The sequence below is a fragment of the Dendropsophus ebraccatus genome, chromosome 15, assembly GCF_027789765.1.
Source record: "Dendropsophus ebraccatus isolate aDenEbr1 chromosome 15, aDenEbr1.pat, whole genome shotgun sequence".
In the NCBI taxonomy this organism is placed as follows: domain Eukaryota; kingdom Metazoa; phylum Chordata; class Amphibia; order Anura; family Hylidae; genus Dendropsophus; species Dendropsophus ebraccatus.
The window spans coordinates 64,882,143-64,902,068 of NC_091468.1; the positions used below are offsets into that span (position 1 = coordinate 64,882,143).

The 19,926-nt window shown below is 45.3% G+C and overlaps 3 protein-coding genes and 1 pseudogene across 10 annotated transcripts in view; 3 read left to right on the forward strand and 1 right to left on the reverse strand.

The window, feature by feature from the left end:
* Positions 1-8,053, forward strand: part of PHF10 (PHD finger protein 10) — a 34,797-nt gene extending 26,744 nt beyond the window's left edge. For all 3 annotated transcript variants that reach the window (XM_069954186.1, XM_069954183.1, XM_069954184.1), the window contains 3 exons: positions 3,256-3,364; positions 4,966-5,154; positions 7,727-8,053. In XM_069954186.1, coding sequence (XP_069810287.1) covers positions 3,256-3,364; positions 4,966-5,154; positions 7,727-7,809 — 381 coding nt within the window. In that variant the 3' untranslated portion in view covers positions 7,810-8,053. The remainder of the gene's footprint in view (positions 1-3,255; positions 3,365-4,965; positions 5,155-7,726) is intronic.
* On the forward strand, positions 4,010-4,172 carry LOC138774615 (U2 spliceosomal RNA; annotated as a pseudogene).
* Positions 8,054-12,068: 4,015 nt separating the features above from the next.
* On the reverse strand, positions 12,069-19,334 carry C15H6orf120 (chromosome 15 C6orf120 homolog). Of its 3 annotated transcripts, XM_069954508.1 has the most exons (3): positions 19,164-19,334; positions 13,696-13,797; positions 12,069-12,733 (listed from the first exon to the last, which is right to left on the reverse strand). In XM_069954508.1, exon 3 carries the CDS (start codon positions 12,727-12,729, stop codon positions 12,169-12,171), a length of 561 nt encoding a protein of 186 aa, XP_069810609.1. In that variant the 5' UTR covers positions 12,730-12,733; positions 13,696-13,797; positions 19,164-19,334; the 3' UTR covers positions 12,069-12,168. The 3 variants fall into 3 exon arrangements, with proteins under 3 accessions (XP_069810609.1, XP_069810608.1, XP_069810607.1); XM_069954507.1 differs by lacking the exon at positions 13,696-13,797 and having other exon boundaries at positions 19,164-19,271; XM_069954506.1 differs by lacking the exons at positions 13,696-13,797; positions 19,164-19,334 and adding an exon at positions 19,047-19,138.
* WDR27 (WD repeat domain 27) overlaps positions 19,084-19,926 on the forward strand; it is a 162,912-nt gene continuing 162,069 nt past the window's right edge. The window contains exon 1 of one of the 4 annotated variants that reach the window (XM_069954504.1): positions 19,084-19,900. The gene's annotated coding sequence lies outside the window, so the exon portion shown is untranslated. The remainder of the gene's footprint in view (positions 19,901-19,926) is intronic. The other 3 variants (XM_069954503.1, XM_069954502.1, XM_069954501.1) reach the window with 3 other exon arrangements.

The following is a 19,926-nucleotide window of genomic DNA, read 5'->3' on the forward strand; positions in this document are numbered from 1 at the left end:
CACATTAAAAGAATTCTTTGCTGATCCTTCAGTGGGCCGCCATGACAGATACACTTTAAGGCTGGGTTCACACTAGGTATATTTCAGTCAGTATTGTGGTCCTCATAATGCAACCAAAACCAGGAGTGGATTAAAAACACAGAAAGGATCTGTTCACACAATGTTGTAATTGAGTGGATGGCCGCCATTTAATGGCAAATATTTGCTGTTATTTTAAAACAACGGCTGTTATATTGAAATAATGGCCGTTATTTACTGTTATATGGCGGCCATTCACTCAATTTCACCATTGTGTGAACAGAGCCTTTCTGTGTTTTTAATCCACTCCTGGTTTTGGTTGCAATATGAGGACCACAATACTGACTGAAATATACCTAGTGTGAACCCAGCCTAAATCTGGACTTGTGTACCATAGAATGCCTCCTGTGCCCATAACCCCTCTGCTCACATTTAGCTTTGTACACTGGAGACTAGAGGCAGGCCGCAGGCTTGTGGAGTGCCCCCTTAGGGAAGTAACATTGACAGTGTATCCCTATGCTTCACAGAGGTGATAATAATATGGATATAGACCAAAGGCTGCTGTTTCTCCATGGTATCAGCCCCTGATGTATTATGTGGCCACAGAGGTGATACTGCTAGGAACCCAGAAGATGTGGCTCTGTGCCTTACTTCAGTCGTAAAGTTTTATATGATTGAATTCCTGTTATTTCTAAGACCTCATGCACCTGTTCTGTATATATATGGACTGTTTTCAACAGAACGGGTTATGGGAACTCCCGGCATCATGTCTCATTATGCTGCCGGGAGCTCTTAGAGGGTTTAAATGTGTGCTTTTAAACCGATCTTCACGCTACAGTACTGACACAGCCACGTGGCTCTGTCAGCACAGTATCGTTAAGATTTGTTTCTGAGCTCCTGGCATCATAATGATACATGTGCCAGAAGTTCCGATAACTTGTTCTGTATAAATACACTGCGTGCAACAGAACGGGTTACCGGCTCTGAAAGGGTTTAAATGCGCTTTTCTGTACTGACCCAACCACGCAGCTGTGTCAGTACAGTATTGTGAAAATTTGTTTCGGAGCCACCGGGATCATAATAATACATGGTGCCAGGAGTTCTGATAACCTCTTCCGTTGCACTCCGTCCATAGATATACGGGACACATGAGCGTGTGCATGAGGCCTTGGGTCAGCATTGTACAGATTTACAGAAAATGCCAAAGGTTTACAGATGAAATAGTTCTCGTTACCCGAGTATTGAAGTGTAATCTAGGAATCTCGTCCTCTGAAATGTTCAGTGTTCAGATCTCTTTCCGTTATTTTCTAGCTGTAGACCTCTCTGAATGTTTCACGTATTTTGTTTTTATTGTGTAAAAAGAGGCTGAAATGCTTTATTTTTAAATAAATAGCATTCATGTCATTCTGACTGCTTCTGTCATCTTTTAAGAGTACACAGAGATGCTCCTCACTACATGACGGCTGCCCGGGAGAAGACTAGATGCTCCTAATACAAATGGATCTCTGGCGGCATCTACATTCATTTCGCTTTTTCCAGTACTTATCAGCTGCTGTATGTCCCACAGGAAGTGGTGTATTCTCTCCAGTCTGACACAGTGCTCTCTGCTGCCACCTCTGTCCATGTCAGGAACTGTCCAGAGCATCAGCAAATCCCCATAGAAAACCTCTCCTGCTCTGTACAGTTCCTGACATGGACAGAGGTGGCAGCAGAGAACACTGTGTCAGACTGGAGAGAATACACCACTTCCTGCAGGACGTACAGCAGCAGATAAGTACTGGAAGACTGGAGATTTTTAAATAGAAGTAAATTACAAACTTATATAATTTTCTGACACTAGTTGAGTTGATTTTTTTTTCCCCCTGCTGGAGTACCCCTTTAAAACTACATAAGGATTTCATTGCCTTTGAGTTACTGGCTCCACATTGTATGGGGACCATGTATAATAGAGTTGTCAAATCTGCAGCCGCCAGCTGTTGCAAAACTACTGTTCCCATCATACCTGGATAGCTGTAGCCAAAGTCATGGGAATGATGGGAATTGTAGTTTTTCGACAGCTGTAGGATCGCCCTTTGACACCTGTGGTATACAGTGTCAAAACAGAATCCACCTGATAACTTGATGGAAGGCGGCCATTGGACTGCAGTCTCTTGAGTGCTCAGCACAAGAATGAGATGACCCAAACGTCAATGGATTCTCTACACTTGAGTGGCTTAGTTCAGGAATGATAGGGCATGGTTCACACTGTCAGTGACACCTCACATGTAATTGTTTATACGTGCTCATGTGGCCGCTATAAATGTGATTGTGGCGGAGGTTTGGGGAAAGTAAATACATATGGCATCCTCTATAACCATCATGTTTAATGGTCAAATGTTCCTGCTAGAAGTGCCTAGTCTTCTTTTGACCAGAGATGAAAGTAATGACACCTGCTCTTTAGTCAACAGTAGAGATGAATGAGCCGCATTTGATTACCGGTGGCTGAAGAAGTTGGATGCAGCCCCGGAAAACATGGATACAGTCTATGGCCTATGGCGGCATCCATGTTTCCAGACAGCCTTAGGGCCACATTCACCAATAACCAAATGCCAAATGCTTGAGGTTTTCTCATCTCTACTGTTATCTAAAGAGCAGCTGTCATTACTTTCATGCTGCACCTACAAGAATTATAATGCAAAAAAGATATTGCATAAGCTAAAACACAAAGAAAATATAACCCAGACCGTGGAGGCAGGAGGCCAGCGAGGCATGGGATATCAATACCACAGAAAACCTATCTAAGGGGCATCAGTCAGTACATACAAGCTACATATAGTAGGGCCCTCTGGTGGTAGACTTGGTATAGTGCACAGTGCTTGCTGGATTACCCATACACCCTAGGCCAGTAAATAAATGTACAAAAAATCATATGGATGCCACCTTGGTATAAATGATCCCAGCTCCCTGGCCTCCACCTCTGCTCCAACATTGAGGCACCTAAGGCTACAGATGTACAGACAGAGATATATTGATCATTATTTTATGATACATAATATGGTAGAGTTGTATGGTTTTATGATTTTAGCTGCTATTGTATAACTTTTTTGAATTCTTTTTGAAAGCCTTTCACCCGTCCGTGTACAATGAGTAGATAAGTGCTTGGATGTTGAGGTTTCTTTTAATGTTGAGTATTGGCATTGTGACGCCCTCCGCCTGGGTTTGTATGAGGTGACATTACTACCTTTTCTACCGTTCCAGCCTAAGTCCGTCCCAAATGCTATATGTGGAATATGTCTGAGGGGTAAGGACGTCGCCAAGAAGGGAAAATCTGAACGGCTTATACACTGCTCCCAGTGTGACAACAGCGGTAAGTCACAGATTGGTTGTTTTCTTCTGACTTCTGCTTCAAAGTTGTTAGTCTGGTTGTTATATTCTGGTTCTGGGGGTGGTGGTGGGGGTGGGGGGCAGATTATACAGTATCTATATACAGAGATTAGCCTGCTTGTATGATAAGCTGTGCCTCTCTATGTTTGTGCCCAGTAAGGTGCAGGCCATGGGTTCTTCTTTCTCCTTTGTGCCTCCACCGCCCTTTAGGTTGTTCAGTGTCCCCCATATTAACCAGAGGCTATTAAATACCTCCTGTACTGTTCCAGGGCCCCCCCAGCCCCACCCTATATGGTGGATGTAAATTTCATATCTATTCTATCAGAGAACACACCAGTTTGTCTGTATATGTAGATATGAGTCCAAACATTTGATTACCGGTGGCTGAAGAAGTTGGATGAAGTCCATAGGCTGTATCCATGTTTTCCAGGACTCCCGGGGGCTGCATCCAACTTCTTCAGCCACTGGTAATCAAATGCTGAACGCTCGTATTCGAGCATGCTGGGGTTGCGTTTGTCTCTAGCTATGTGTATACTGCCAGATTGCATGGACTTCTTACAACTCTTACATAAAGTAGGTATGTCACATGTCATTGTGAGCTCTTATTCTTTTGATGTCCAACTAGACAACACTTTCCACTGATCGCTTCAGTATAATGTCTGATCCGTCCTCAAACTGGGGACCATATATTAAATGGATTTTATAGAACAGGGAGATGGAAAAAGAGCTTGCTGTGTCCTCTCCAGGCATTGACCTGGTATTGCAGTGCCTCCTGGTTCAGTGCACACAAAAAAACACTTTCGATTTGAATAGGGGCCTCATAGCCCTCCTACATCAGGGGCCTCATAGCCCTCCTACATCAGGGGCCTCATAGCCCTCCTACATCAGGGGCCTCATAGCCCTCCTACATCAGGGGCCTCATAGCCCTCCTACATGAGGGGCCTCATAGCCCTCCTACATCAGGGGCCTCATAGCCCTCCTACATCAGGGGCCTCATAGCCCTCCTACATCAGGGGCCTCATAGAACTCCTACATGGGGGCCTCATAGAACTCCTACATGGGGGCCTCATAGCACTCCTACGTGGGGGCCTCATAGCCCTCCTACATGGGTGGCCTCATAGCCCTCCTACATCAGGGGCCTCATAGCCCTCCTACATGGGTGGCCTCATAGCCCTCCTACATGGGTGGCCTCATAGCCCTCCTAAATGGGTGGCCTCATAGCCCTCCTAAATGGGTGGCCTCATAGCCCTCCTAAATGGGTGGCCTCATAGCCCTCCTAAATGGGTGGCCTCATAGCCCTCCTAAATGGGTGGCCTCATAGCACTCCTAAATGGGTGGCCTCATAGCACTCCTACATGGGGGCCTCATAGCACTCCTACGTGGGGGGCCTCATAGCACTCCTACATTACATACTCTAGTTGACAAGAGTTGCTGCAGCTGATCGCTGCGATAGCTGGAAGTCAATGGGTTTTCCAGTTGAGACCCAGTAAATGGAAAATGCAACATCTGATTTTGGATGAATGTTTTTTTTGCAGGAATCAGCTGCACTATTTCGCTGTTACAAAGGTTTTTTTTTTTCCATAGGTCATCCATCGTGTTTGGATATGTCACCTGAACTGGTTGCAGTAATAAAGAAATATCCCTGGCAATGTATGGAGTGTAAAACATGTATTATATGCGGACAGCCTCACCACGAAGAGGAAATGATGTTCTGTGACCACTGTGATCGTGGCTACCATACTTTCTGTGTTGGTCTTGGTGCTCTTCCATCAGGTTTGTTTTTGTATTTTTTTATTTTTTACCTAATCCATTGCAGGTGTAATTAAAGGGGTTGTCCAACATATTAAAAACATATCCTACCACTTCTAAAACAGGGATGGGGAACCTTCAGCCCTCTAGCTGTTGCAAAACATTAATTCCCATCATGTCTGGACAGCCAAAGCCGCTGTTCTTCTGCTTGTCATGTGTTACTTTTATTTATATGATCAGAGCACTGATCTTTCATAGAGATTAATGCAGTTCATATGTACTGCATTGATCCATGACATCAGTGCTCGATAAATCGAGTGCTGAACCAGGATCAGTTTCATGTCTGTGCAGAGCCCTGGCCCAGCAAGAAGCATGGATCACCCCTCCGCGATCCCCCCACTAGACCACCACGGATGGGGCTTTAATAGCATTTAAAGGGAATGTGTCACCTAGATTTTCTATTGCTGATTAGAATCAGATACTAAAACTTGTTCTTTTATTCTAATTTGTTTATATTTTCTGAATGTAATTTTTTATTTCACTTTGTGTACAGTGTTATGTGGGCTGCCATCTTTTCTAACTTATTTTTAACAGCATTTAGTGACATGCTTTACAGCACGCCTCATGGACATAGACAACAAAAGACAGACTCTCTTCTATCTACTGGTATCACACGACACTGTAATGCTGTAAAGATCACTTTACAGCAGCCTCCTCTTATCACTACAGACACAACAGGAAGTCTCCAAAATGTCACCAAAAATTCTAAAAAGAAAAGGTTTAACATAAAAATAATATTTAAATAGTTGGTTGTTTTCTGATGACACATTTCCTTTAAATGCATTTAAATTGCATTAGCCTGCACTCGCTAACAGTCCCCGGCTGCTGAGAGCGTCGCAATTCAGAACGGGGTCAATCAAAAACTAAAAAAATAAAATCCTGTTCACAAATTTTAAAATGGTCAGAAAAATACAACAGAACCTGACCGATCTGTAGAAAGAGGAGGAAGGTACATCGGTTCCGCTTTCAGGATATGTGCACACTGAGCAATAGGCGGGGAATTGTAGAGGAAAGTTTTCTGCTTGAAATTCCTCGCCTATTCAGCTCTGTCAGAATAGGAGCAGAATTCAACCCCCATTGACTCCTATAGGATTTCTCTAGCGGAATCTGCCCAAAGAATTGTTATGTCGATTCTTTGGGTGGAAAGCGGATCCACGGCACAAAATTATGCTAGAAAATTCTGTGAACAACAGAACGGAAATCTCACTGAGCACAATGGGACACTGCTCTGTACATATTTTACAGGAGGAATCTCGAGCAGAAATTCCTCTTCTAATTCCTCGCCTATTCTTCAGTGTGCACATACCCTCAGAACGGGAAGAGCAGCATGCGGCAGCTCATTCTACTGATTGGTCAAGGTCTGAACACTCAGACCTGGACATATAAAAAGTTTTTTCAATGACATGTACTCTTTAAAAAGGATGATGTACCATCACACTCGCTTTAAAGGAGAAGTCCGGCAAAAAGTTTTATTAAAGTATTGTATTGCCCTCCAAAAGTTATACAAATCACCAATATACACTTATTAAGGAAAATGCTTATAAAGTGCATTTTTTCCCTGCACTTACTACTGCATCAAGGCTTCACTTCCTGGATAACATGGTGATGTCACTTCCTGGATAACATGGTGATGTCACTTCCTGGATAACATGGTGATGTCACGACCCGACTCCCAGAGCTGTGCGGGCTGTGGTTGCTGGAGAAGTTGATGGCAGGGGGACACTGAGGGACACAGGGCACTGGAGGGACACTGAGCATCCCCCTGCCATCATCCTCTCCAGCAGCCACAGCCCTGGGAGTCGGGTCGTGACATCACCATTTTATCCAGGGAGTGAAGCCTTGATGCAGTAGTAAGTGCAGGGAAAAAAAGCACTTTATAAGCATTTCCTTTAATATGTGTATCGTGGTCATTTGTATAACTTGGGGGGCAATACAATACTTTAATAAAAATTTTCACCGGATTTCTCCATTAAAATGACACTTGAATTGTACGGCGCTGGCACGGTGAAGTCTGTGCCGCAGTGCTTTTTTTGAACCGTGGCCCGGTTCCCACGTACAGCGCTGCTCTATTCATGGTTACCGGGGTGAAGCACTAGAGGCGGGCTGGCCGTCCCACCCCTCCATGACGCGGCTCCATTGACTCTAATGGAGCAGCATCATGGAGGGGCGGGGGTTTCCTCCCACTGGGGGCGGGCCGGTCAGCCCGCCTCCAGTGCTTCACACCCAGCCCGGTAACCATGAATAGAGCTGCGCCGTATGTGGGAACCGGGCCACGGTTCTGAGAAAGGACTGCAGCATCGGCTTTCCCGTGGCGACTCCGTCCGATTCATGTGTCATTTTAAAGAGAGTGTATCTGATGGTACATTCTCTTTAAACCTGATTAGAGGAGCAATGTGCCACAACTCTCCCAAGATGTGCACCAAATTACTAAACGGATATGTTCTAAGTGGGGGACCAACAATAATAAATCTTGCTCATTGTCTGTGGAATATATTTCCTAGAAAAATCCATGTAACTTTTTTTTTCCCCGTACTAGGTCGATGGATATGTGACTGTTGTGAAAATGTCCCAGCAACGCCAAAAAAAGGAAAAAGGGGCAAAAACAGTAAAGAAGGATAACCCCGTATTTATTCCGACATATTGGAGAATTGCACAAGCCTTTCAAAACGGTGCTAGACAACAGAATACTCCTGCGTGGTCTTTGGAAAGATCCCACGTTACCACTTTTTCATCTTTTTACACCAAATAAAGTATTTTGGAGTTTTGCTCAATTTTCCTGGCCTGCTAGGACTTGAGATGAATGCGACTGTCATGCGTCTAGCATATATGTTGTTTTTTGTAAAATAAACACTTGAAAACCTTACCTCAATTCAGTAAGCTTATAATGAAAAGGGCTATGATGTATACTGAGAGGCCACAAAGCCTACAGTGCTTAAAGGGATTGTCTTTATTGGCAAACATGTTAAAGGGGTACTCCCATCTCGGCTAATATAGTCATACCTGTCGGACTCATGAAGTTAGGTTTGTCTCCTCCTGATTTGCTGCTCTTTTTCCTCCCATTGTTGACAGCTCATTGTCTAGGTTGGAGACCACCACTGTGCTCTAAAAGCAGTGGTCTAGCTGGCGTATATACATTATATATACACACACTATCTGTGAGATTTATCAAACATGGTGTAAAGTGAAGCTGGCTCAGTTGCCCCCAGCAACCAATCAGATTCCACCTCTACATTATTTATATATATATATATATATATATATATATATATATATACACATACATACACCAGCCAAACCACTGCTTTTAGAGCAGAGTGGTGGTCTGTAACCTAGACAACGATCTGTCAACAATGGGAAGGAAAGAGCAGCATATCAGGAGGAGGAGACGACAAGTTTGGGTAAATGAATGTATTTGCAAAACTATTTAATTTGACGGGTCCTACAAGTATAACTATATTAGCTGAGATAGGAATACCCCTTTAAGTGCTGACTTCTGGATGTGACACTGCACAGCATCTCTTCATTTCATTCCTAATACAGAATAGTTCCATGTTATATGCAGCTCTGTAAGTTTATTTAGTAAGAGAAGCCATCGTGTGGAATATCACGGACTGTTTTACAGTGAAGATTACATGGACAGTACATTGCCTTTTAGCTTGTAGATCTGTGGCTACTTTTTCTGGCCATGTAAAGTATCACAGAGGTGGCGGGAGCACTGATCCGCATCTCCCGGCCCCTCCAGGTAGAGCACTTCGGGACCTGCTGAAATCCTGGGAAGGGACTTTTTTGTCTGTGTCGGTCACTGATGCTGTAGAGGATTATTACCAGGACTCTGGCTGTCATAGCTGGAGGGATCGGGAGATATGGAGCAGCCAGTATATGGCAGTGCAAGATTTTTTTTTTTTTTTTTTTTTCATGTATTGGACCCATGGACTTACAAACGAAAAGGATTGTTACTGTCTGTTCAATAGTTTCCCACCCTACATGAGCATTAAAGGGGTTATCCAGCGCTACAAAAACATGGCCACTTTCCCCCTACTGTTGTCTCCAGTTCAGGTGCAGTTTGCAATTAAGCTCCATTTACTTCAATGGAACTGAGTTTCAAACCCCCACCCAAACTGGAGACAACAGTAGGGGGAAAGTGGCCATGTTTTTGTAGTGCTAGATAACCCCTTTAAAACTCAGTTCCATTGAAGTAAATGGAGCTTAAAGGTGTTATCCATCGCTACTTTCACCCTACTGTTGTCTCCAGTTTGGATGCAGGTTTTGAAACTCGGTTCTATTGAAGTAAATGGAGCTTAATTGCATACTGCACCTGAACTGGAGACAACAGTAGGGGGAAAAGTGGCCATGTTTTTGTAGTGCTGGAGAACCCCTTTAGACTCTCATTCCTTGCTCTTACTTTGTAGCTGCTTTAGCGTAGCTTCACACACAACGTATCCGCAGCAGATACTTGCAGATTCACTTTAATGGGCTGACATACTCATTCGCTGCGAGTATGTCAAACACGGCACCATTAACCCCCGCAGCCCGGGAAGATACTGTACCGGAGCCTCCCAGAGGTCAGCCAATCAGTGCACTGCCCCGCCGCAGTGATGTAAAATTATAATTTTTAAATGCAATATGAAACTAATACCCATATAATTTGTCAGGCATAGATGATTAAAACAAGTTGTGTTATTTCTGAGCATTCATTTGTTTCTCCTCAATGTTTATGTAACAAGACTTGGCATGGATGAGCTGGAAGATCCTCATGCATACTGACAAAGAATGGCACATAGCCGTATAATAAACTCAGAAGTATATCAGACTACAGCACTGTCTTATAATGAAACACACAGGACTTATGGCGGCTAGTAATGTTTTATTTGCAAACTGTGTCCACGCAAAAATTGGGACAGCTATAGATACCTCTGTGCCCCTAGTCTGGTTTACATAAAATTCATCTTGAATTAAATTCCTTTTACAGATAAAATTGGTAGGAAATGTACTGGTATAAAAACAGTAGTCCATAGTACTGCTCCAGAAAGTCAGGTCTTGTACTTTATAAAAAGGTAAATTTATATTGCCCATTTGGATTTACCATTAGTATTCCCTTTACACAGGTACAAAGCATGTAGGTAAGAGAGAGTAATACTCATGATGGGTCAGTGTTGCCATCTGTGAACCTTTTTTCCTTTCTAGGCAACTGGTGTCTGTTAACTAGATCTATAATTTACTTCTATTAAAAAAAAAAAAATCTCAATTTTCCAGTACTTATCAGCCGCTGGATGTCCTGCAGGAAGTGGTGTATTCTCCCCAGTCTGACACAGTGCTCTCTGCTGTCATCTCTGTCCATGTCAGGAACTGTCCAGAGCAGGAGAGGTTTTCTATTGGGATGTGCTGCTGCTCTAGACAGATCCAGACATGGACAGAGGTGGCAGCAAAGAGCACGGTGTCAGACTGGAAAGAATACACCACTTCCTGCAGGGTATACTGCAGCTGATAAGTACTGGAAGACTTGAAAATTTAGAATAGAAATAAATTGCAAATCTATAACTTTCTGACACCAGTTGATATGAAATTTTCTTCCCATCGGAGTTTCCCTTTAAACTTATTTTGCCCTGACAATTTCTTAAAGGGATTATCCAGACAAAGGGGTAGTGCGGCACTAAGAAATTATTCACAAAATAACACACATTACAAAGTTATACAACTTTGTAATGTATGTTATGTATGTGAATGGCCCCCTTTCAGTGTTCCCCGACCGTGTACCCGGAAGTGTAGTGCAGTATACATATCTGATCAGTGTCGACCGACCCCGTCTGTAATCTTGTCAAAGACGTCATTTTCGGGAGGCCAGCCGACCCACTCCATCCGTCCCTCATGCCGCCCCCCCTGCCGCGTCATAACTGTGCTCAGCCATGACACAGCCTCCCGAAGATGACGTCTTTGACAAGATTACAGACGGGTCTGTCGACACGGATCAGGTATGTTTACTGCACTACACTTCCTGGTACACGGTCGGGGAACATGGGAAGGGGGCCATTCACATACATTACAAAGTTATATAACTTTGTAATGTGTTATTTTGTGAATAATTTCTTAGCGCCGCACTACCTTTAAAAAAAACAAAACAAAAAAAACACTGCTATAATAAGGTATATGCACACAGTAATTTTTGCTGAAAACTTAGTGCGGTTTGCCGCTCGTCTCCATTATATGCTCGTGCGGATTCAGTCGTCTACCCAAAGAATTGACACGACAACTTTGGGCGGACAGTGGGATCCGCCCGAGCATATAATGGAGACGAGCAGACAGGGAAATGGGAGCGCGCTGCGGATTCCGCACTGAGTTTTAAGCGAGAATTACTCTGTGTGCATATACCTTTATTATAGAAGCAGCACTCACTCTTGTTCTGTTTGGGTCCGTGCACACTACGGAATTCCCACATATAACCCACGGCGTATTCCGTCGCTTGTACCCGCACACGGCGGCGTGCATCTCGGCCCGTGCCATAGACACTATTCTATGCAAGGGCGGATTCCGCATTCCACCAAAAGAATTGACATGTCAATTCTGTCGGCGGAATCCGCCCTTGCATAGTGTCTATGGCACGGGCCGAGATGCACGCCGCCGTGTGCGGGTACGGAATACGCTGCGGGTCATACGCTGTTTGTCTTATATAAGACTAGAGAACCCCTTTAAGGCTTAGTAGCCCTGCTTTTGCCCTGTGTGTCCAGTATGGGTAAGAAACGAGACTGCAGAACTTCACTAACCAGACTTTAAAGGGGTGAAATACATTTTTAAGGTGGTAACAAAATAAATCTCAATAGAATAATTTTTGGTCTGTTTTCACATGATTCTTGTAAAATACAGAAATATGTAAAAGCTGCTGATTTTACTTCCTGGACTCTGTCCATTTTTTTTTTTTTCTTTTTTAGAAGATTCCAGTTCTCGTAAGTTTGGATACTTGCCAAAGAATGCAAATGATAGCACTTAGAAAAGTATCTCTAGAACAATCTTGAGAATTCCTATGAGAATAGTCCGTAGCATAGATTCCTCCTCCTGAGATGTGTCCTTTGGGGCTTGTTTTTGAGGTTTTTGGCTTTCTTCTAGATGTTCGGGGTCATAAGAGGCTTCGGCAAAAGGGTCATTGTGAATAGTCCTATCGTAATACACTTTAATTTCAAACTCGCTCTCAAGGTAGAATGGATGGCCGTACACTCCGATTCCAACCGGGCGGCTGAAAAGGTCCGGGACGACTACTACATCCACACCACAGGTCGTAGACTGGAGCTCGTACTCGTCGAAATTGGGATTGAGGCTCAAAGAAGAAACGTAAATATCGGCGTCACCTTTCAGGCTCCTCATCTCCAGTATGATCCGTCCTTCATGGTTAAGTCTGAGATAACTGTAATTTCCAGCCCCGATTTGTCCCTGGACCACATGGAGGAGCATCCACTCATCTGGTATTTCATCATCCGTGAAACATTCAATGGAGGATACAGTACACAATGCAAACAGCGTCAGAAGGCCTTTCTCCCAGTAGGTCACCATCTCTCTACATAGTAAGGAAAATAAGAGAGGGGGGGGGGCATTAAGACATTCAAACAGTAGAAAGCAGAAAAGAAAAAAAAAAACCCATTAAAATGACAAAACAATCCTTCCTAAATAAGTGATATGGGCTTTAATGGGATCCTGAAGATAGATCAGGGATGGGGAACCTTAGGCCCTCCAGCTGTTGCAAGACTACAATTCCCATCATGCCTGGGCAGCCAAAGCTAAAGCTTCATTCCCACGGGTGTAGGTACTTTCCCTCTAAGCCCACAGCTTAGGGTCTAGGTCGGGCCCCTCAATAACCCTGAAGTAGCCCTCAGTCCACTCCTCTCTTTCTAAAGCCGCCTATGCAACTAAGTTCAAGCTACAACCAACAAAACACAGTAATCACTGAACTCAAGGAGAACAGTGAAAAATAACTCCAATGAAGTAATCAGGAGTCTCCACTGATGCCCCCAAAAATTTAAATATGCAAAACTAGAGTCCGTGGAGCATTGGTTGTGAGTCTCAAAACACGGGATAGCCAGATATCTCTAGCCTGTTGCTACGGGGTGCCTCCATGATGGGGAGAGCACCACACCACCCTGATACGTAGCCCCTTAAGTCCCACTCGGTTGCGAGTATTGGAACATAAATAGGGAAACAGGGTGGCCCCTTTTGTCAATGTCTAACTCAAGGTGTGAGTATTGCGATCATGACAAGGGCTTGCAAGGTACCCAGCTCAAGGGATTGAGTTTCCTTTATTTACTGCACTGCTACTGGAAAAAGATTTTAAGAAAATTTGTAATTGGGTTTATTAGCCGAAAAATGCATTTTTATGAAAAAGCAGTTTGAAGCTCTCCCCCCTGTCTTCACCCCTCCCCTCTCCATAGAGAACGATGGAGGGAGATGAGGCACCAAAACAGGACAACAAAAAGTTATTTACAGCTACAATACTGGGCTACCTCCTCTGAAGTCAACACTGACCTCTGAATAGCGGCTTTCACACAGCTCCTGCTGCGTAATCCTGTGCTCTCTGCTGGTGACTAATCTTCCTCCTCCCCTCTCCATAGAACAGACAGGGCTTGACTGTGTAAAAGAGTGGAGATATCCTGATAATGAGCAGTGAATGAGAGAGAGGAGGGGGGGGGGGGGGGGGGGGGGAGACCTGGAGAAAGGATTTTTGAATGCAGATAATGGCAGATTTGCCTAATAAACCCAATTACAACGTTTCTTAAAATTGCCTGGACTATTGATGGGAAAAGAAATAAATAAAAATATTATATTATAAATATATATATATATATATATATATATATATATATATATATATATATCAACACTGACACTTTAAGGATCTACAGTAAACTGGTTCCTGTTCAGGTCCAACAAAGACTCTGATTTCTTCACACTACACGTATACTAAAAAGTGTGTGTTGGTTTAGTCAGGGGTGGGCACATACCACTCCTGATCCTTGTGTTAAGTGCCTCAGGGGTACACCATCATCTTGCCCAGCTATATACCACTAGGGATGTCACAATACCAGAATTTTGAGTTCAATACCAATACCGCTTTCTTATTTCGATACTCGATACTAATTCGATACTAAATAAAGTTTGGAAAAAAAATATGTAAAAATACAAATATAATTTTTTATTTTTTTTTTAAAAAGGGAACAGGTATTAGAACCTTTATGATTATTGTTTTTTTAATTTAAACTTTTCTTAAACATTTTTTAATTCCTCTCTACCCCGCAGCATACCTTCCTGTGCACAACTCCCAGCATACTTTCTTATGCACTACAACTCCCAGCATACCTCTTTGTGTACTACAACTCCCAGCATACCTCCTTGTGTACTACAACTCCCAGCATACTTTCTTATGCACTACAACTCCCAGCATACCTTCTTGTGGTGATTTGTAGTGCACAAGTGGGTATGCTGGGAGTTGTGGTGCATAAGAAGGTATGCTGGGAGTTGTAGTACACAAGGAGGTATGCTGGGAGTTGTAGTACACAAGGAGGTATGCTGAGATGTTTTGTCGGGAGGCTGCTGCTGCACAACTGCAACTCCCAGCATACCTCCTTGTGCACTACAACCCTCAGCATACCTCCTTGTGCACTACAAATCCCCAGAATTCCTCCTTGTGTGCAACTCCCCACAAGAAGGTGTGCTGGGAGTTGTAGTGCACAAGGAGGTATGCTGGGAGTTGCAGTTGTGCAGCAGCAACCTCCTGACACAACTTCCAGCAGCACAACTTCTTGTGCACTACAACCCCCAGCATACCTCATTGTGCACAAAGAGGTATGCTGGGGGATGTAGTGCACAATGAGGTATGCAGGGGGTTGTAGTGCACAAGGAGGTATGCTGCTGGGAGTTGTAGTGCATTAGCAGCCTCCTAACACAAAAACTCCCAGCAGCATACCTCCTTGTGCACTACAACTCCCAGCATACCTGCTTGTGCACTGCAACTCCCCACAAGAAGGTATGCTGGGAGTTGTTGTCAGGAGGCTGCTAATGCACCACAACTCCCAGCAGCATACCTCCTTGTGCACTACAACCCCCAGCATACCTTTGTGCCCAAGGAGGTATGCTGAGAGTTGTAGTGCACAAGGTGTGCTGCTGGGAGTTGTAGTGCATTAGCAGCCTCCTGACACAACAACTCCCAGCATACCTCCTTGTGCACAACAACTCCCCACAAGAAGGTATGCTGGGAGTTGCTGTGCCACTGTACCGGAGGACCCCGAGGGAAGGGGGGGGGGCAGGATTGTGGACACCGGAGGGTGCGAGGGACTGCATTGCATCGGCAGGTCCTGGGGGTGATGCGGCGCGGGGGACCCGGCTGCAGCAGCGGGAACTGGTGGGTACGGGGGACCCGGCTGCAGCAGTGGGTCCTGAGTGTGGGGGGGGGAATAGTTAAATGACTGCCGCCCGCGAGGTCGCGGGCCGCAGTCATTAGCAGTGGGGGCCGCTCCATATGCAGAAGACTCCTGCTGCATATGGAGCAGCTCAGGAGGTGTTAATGCCGCTGTCAGGTGTGACAGCGGCATCTACCCTGTAAAATAGCCGGCACTAGCGATCGCTATGTGCCGGCTATGTAAATTTGGCGCCGCCGGGAGCGGAGAGCGTGCGGGCGGAGGAGGGGACACCAGGGGGCGGCACACAGAGAACATGGCTGGCGCTCAGGTAGCCGCCGGCCGTGTTCTCTGCACCATACTTTATGTTAAGCTGCGTTATTAGGCAGTTTAACATAAAGTATCGATACCAGGAAATCCTGGTACCGAACCTTTTTTCTGCCCGAAATATCAATAGAAGTATCGATATTTCGGTGCATCGTGCATCACTATATACCACCACCTAGAAACCCCTAGTCACCACACATACAGCAGCTGATAAGTAGTGGAAGACTGGAGATTTTTAAATAGAAGTAAATTACAAATCTATATAACTTTCTGACACTATTTGATTTTCACCGGAGTACCCCTTTAAAGGGGTTATCCAGCGCTACAAAAACACGGCCACTTTCTTTCAGAGACAACACGACTCTTGTCTCCAGTTCAGGTGTGATTTGCAATTAAAGGACAAGTGCCATGAAAAACTTCCCAGTAATTGAAGCACATTACAAAGTTATATAACTCTGTAATATGCTTCAATCACCTATCTGCCTCCCTTCCCTGTCTTTCCCCCCTCCACCCCCCACCAGGAAGTGTCCTGACTCACACAGACCTGATTACTGTCGTCACCGTCACCAGGCAGCTCCTTCTTGTGAGGATGAGTCATCAGCAGGAGGGCTGCTCTAGGTCCTGTTACACCAGCCTCCCCCTCCCCTCCTTGTCAGGTGACTCTGCTTGCTCAGCTTATCTTCTCTAGTGACATGACTCCTTCACTGAGTCCACAAGCAGGAGAGAGGGGGGAGCTGCCTAAGTGCCGGAGTCAGTCTGAGGGAAGATAAGCAAGTGAGATGTGACAAGTGATGGCTTGCAGTTGTTCAGCCAATGGGAGCTGAGCAAGCTGAGTCACCTGACAAGGCAGGGGAGGGGGGAGGCTAGTGTAACAGGAGAAGGAGCTGAGAGAAGAGCTTGGTGAGGGTGAGGACAGTCATTAGGTCTGTGTGAGTCAGGACACTTCCTGGTGGGGGGTGGAGGGGGGGAAAGACAGGGAAGGAGGACAGACAGGTGATTGAAGTATATTACAGAGTTATATAACTTTGTAATGTGCTTCAATTACTGGGAAAAAGTTTTTCATGGCACTTGTCCTTTAAGCTCCATTCACTTCAATGGAACTGAGCAGCAAAACCCCGCCCAAGCTGGAGACAAGAGTGGTGCTGTCTCTGAAAGAAAGTGGCCATATTTTTGTAGCGCTGGATAACCCCTTTAATTCTATCTTCTTCACTTTATGTGATTATGGCAGCAGCCATCTTGCATGAGCTGCTCTGCACAGCATTTAGAGATATGCTTTACAGCAGGCACATGAACCCTAGAAACCAGTAGTCTGCGGCTACAATTTAAAGTGACTGTACCACCAGGCCCAGGCTGAAGCACTGGAGGTGGCCGACCCACCCTTAGTGGGAGGAAACCCTAGCCCCTCTATGATAGGGTTCCATTGATTCTAATGGAGGGGCTGGAGTTTCTTCCCACTAAGGGTGGGTCGGCCCGCCTCCAGTGCTTCAGCCTGGGCCTGGTGGTACAGTCACCTTAAGTGTCACCTTTTATATTAATCCTCCTTCTAGATCAAAGAGGTTTTCCCAAACTTCTAAAGTGCAAGTGCTGTAACGCCTCCTCGCTCCCCCTCCATTACCTCAGGGCTTGAAAATCAAGCAGGGATGGGAAGGGGAGTGAGGTGTACAGCACTCAGCATTGACACTTCAGGAGCTTGTGACAGACTCTCTCACACCGTGCTTCCAGAACATTGAAAAATGCTTTTTGTTGTCTACTATAAACAGATAGAGATATATTTAGATAGAGATAGATAGATATATATCTCTGAAAGGTACCATGTGTCTCCTTGGCCACACAATGTCAGCAGTCCAGAACGTGAATTGCAGCTGGCATTCCCTTTATGGGGTAGTCCTGTGGGTCCATGGTATAGGCCAGTGATGGCTAACCTTGACACTACAATTGTAAAACTACAATTCCCATCATGCCTGAACAACCAAAGATATGGCTTTGGCTGCCCAGGTATGATGAGAATTGTAGTTTTACAACAGCTGCAGAGCCACGGTTAGCCTGATATTTTTACTTACTTCTGGTGTCCCTCCAGCTTTTGCCCACTGTCAGGAGCCGCCGCCGCAGTGACAGGGAGCTCATGGGAGACGGGACAGCGCCACGGCCAGACACTTCAGAGACCGACTCAGAAGTTCCAGTGGCGGCTGGGATCAGAAGCTAGGAGGACACCAGGGAGCTTGGACAGGTACGTATAAGTTTTCTTTTTTTTAACATATTGAAAGACAACAAACAGCCGATAATTTCTTCGGCCGATTGTTCTCTGGGAAACTGGGAGTTCTATAGGTAGCATCAAGTGAGAAATGGCGCCAGAGCGAGAGGACGCCGTTTGTAGCACTCCCAGATTCTTGTATCCGCCAATCCCACCTGGGGACGCTCCAGACCACTGGTGATATGGGAATGAGACATCAGAAAATTACCTATTACCTAAATATTGTTCTTATGTTAAACATTTTTCAAGAATTTTTTTGTAATTTTTTTTCTTATTTTCCATGTTTCTATCTATATTATAAAATAATCCTGATATTTAGCAGTTTTCATTCTCACCACTGGGGCCAAAACTAAGGTGAGACTTCCTGTTGTGTATGTGGTGATAAGAGGAGGCTGCTGTAAAGTGATCTGTACAGCATTGCAGCGTCATGTGACACCAGTAGATAAGAGGCAATAGCAGCTCCCTGTGGACTGACCTCCTCACAGGTCACAGAGCATGCTTAGTAATGTTTCACATTCTCTTCAGACTGTCTGTTGTTGTCCATGAGGCTTGCTGTAAAGCATGTTACTAAATGCTGTAAACAGCAGCCCAGGCAGTATTGCCTCCCCCATAACAATGTTCAAAAAGTGAAATAAAAAAGGGAGAAAATATGTTCCTCATACAGGTGTGTGCAGGTGCAATATGGCGCTTATATCCAGCACCAAACACATGAAGGGCCTCGAGGCTTTAGTGACTCTTATCGTGAAGTTTGTGAGCTGCACTACAATACCCAGCAGGCAGCTGGACTATAAACAAGGCGCTGACCACTTGGGGCACCTGCCGCGCATGCGCCCGCACCTCTCTCTGTACCACACTGGGGCTTCAGGGTCACTTTAGTATTCACAAAACAAAAATCCGCAACCTACGTAAGGAAGAGACAGCGGAATGTAGTCCGCAGCGTAACGCCCGTGTAACCCTCCGCCCTGTCCATAACGCTGCCCGGTGACCATGAGAGCCTCGAGCTGTGTACAAGCCGCACTCACCATAGAGGGGCGAGCACCTACAGCAGCCAGCCGCCCGCCCGGCCTGTCAGAGCCCGCTGACAGGAAGTAGTCCTATCTATAGGGGAGGGCGGAGGGCGGAGGGCACAGGAAGTGCTGTGAGGAGCTGCTGTCGGGGGGTGGCGCCATGGAAACTATTCGATATACGGCTACGTTCACACGCCTGCGGTAGTGTGGCACGCGGCCAGTTTTGCCCCGAGGTGACTGTGGCCATGCGGCAAGCACACTAGCGCATGCGTGTGAACCCGGCCGTAGTACAGAAAGGCATTGCTGCGTTTACAGTAATGTAAATGTAAAATGAAGCATATAACTCTAGCGCCACCATGAGGTACCTGGCCGCGTTACACCTGTATCAGGTGACCTGGTCATAGAGAAGGAGAACGAAGCAGACGCCTCTACAAGTGAACGATAATGAAACGGTGCCACCTAGCGGCCCATCTCAGTATTACCCACAGTCATATAGGAGTCATAATGTAGATCCGCCGGGCATGGCTGTTAGCGGCAGCTGTGTCGGAGACAATTTAGTTTTCTATGGGAGCGCTCTAGTGCCGCTGTACACTATAAGGGAGTCCGTTTACACTAATGAGAAAATGTATGGGGGAAAAAAATAAAAAAACAACGCATTTTGCATTTGACCCATCTCGGCAACCGTACACACACTCGGTTGCTAGGATACGAAGCTGTTTGTACTGGTGAATATATATACCCAGCTACACGAGGTAAGAGGTGTATATAAGCAGCATGG

Excerpts from the sequence above, each read along its gene's own strand:
- C15H6orf120 (XM_069954506.1), bottom strand. The coding sequence starts at position 19,111 with ATGGACAGGGCGGAGGGTTACACGGGCGTTACGCTGCGGACTACATTC. Across the intron at positions 12,734-19,046 it reads TTCCGCTGTCTCTTCCTTAC|AGAGATGGTGACCTACTGGG; the intron begins GTAGGTTGCGGA and ends CTTACTATGTAG.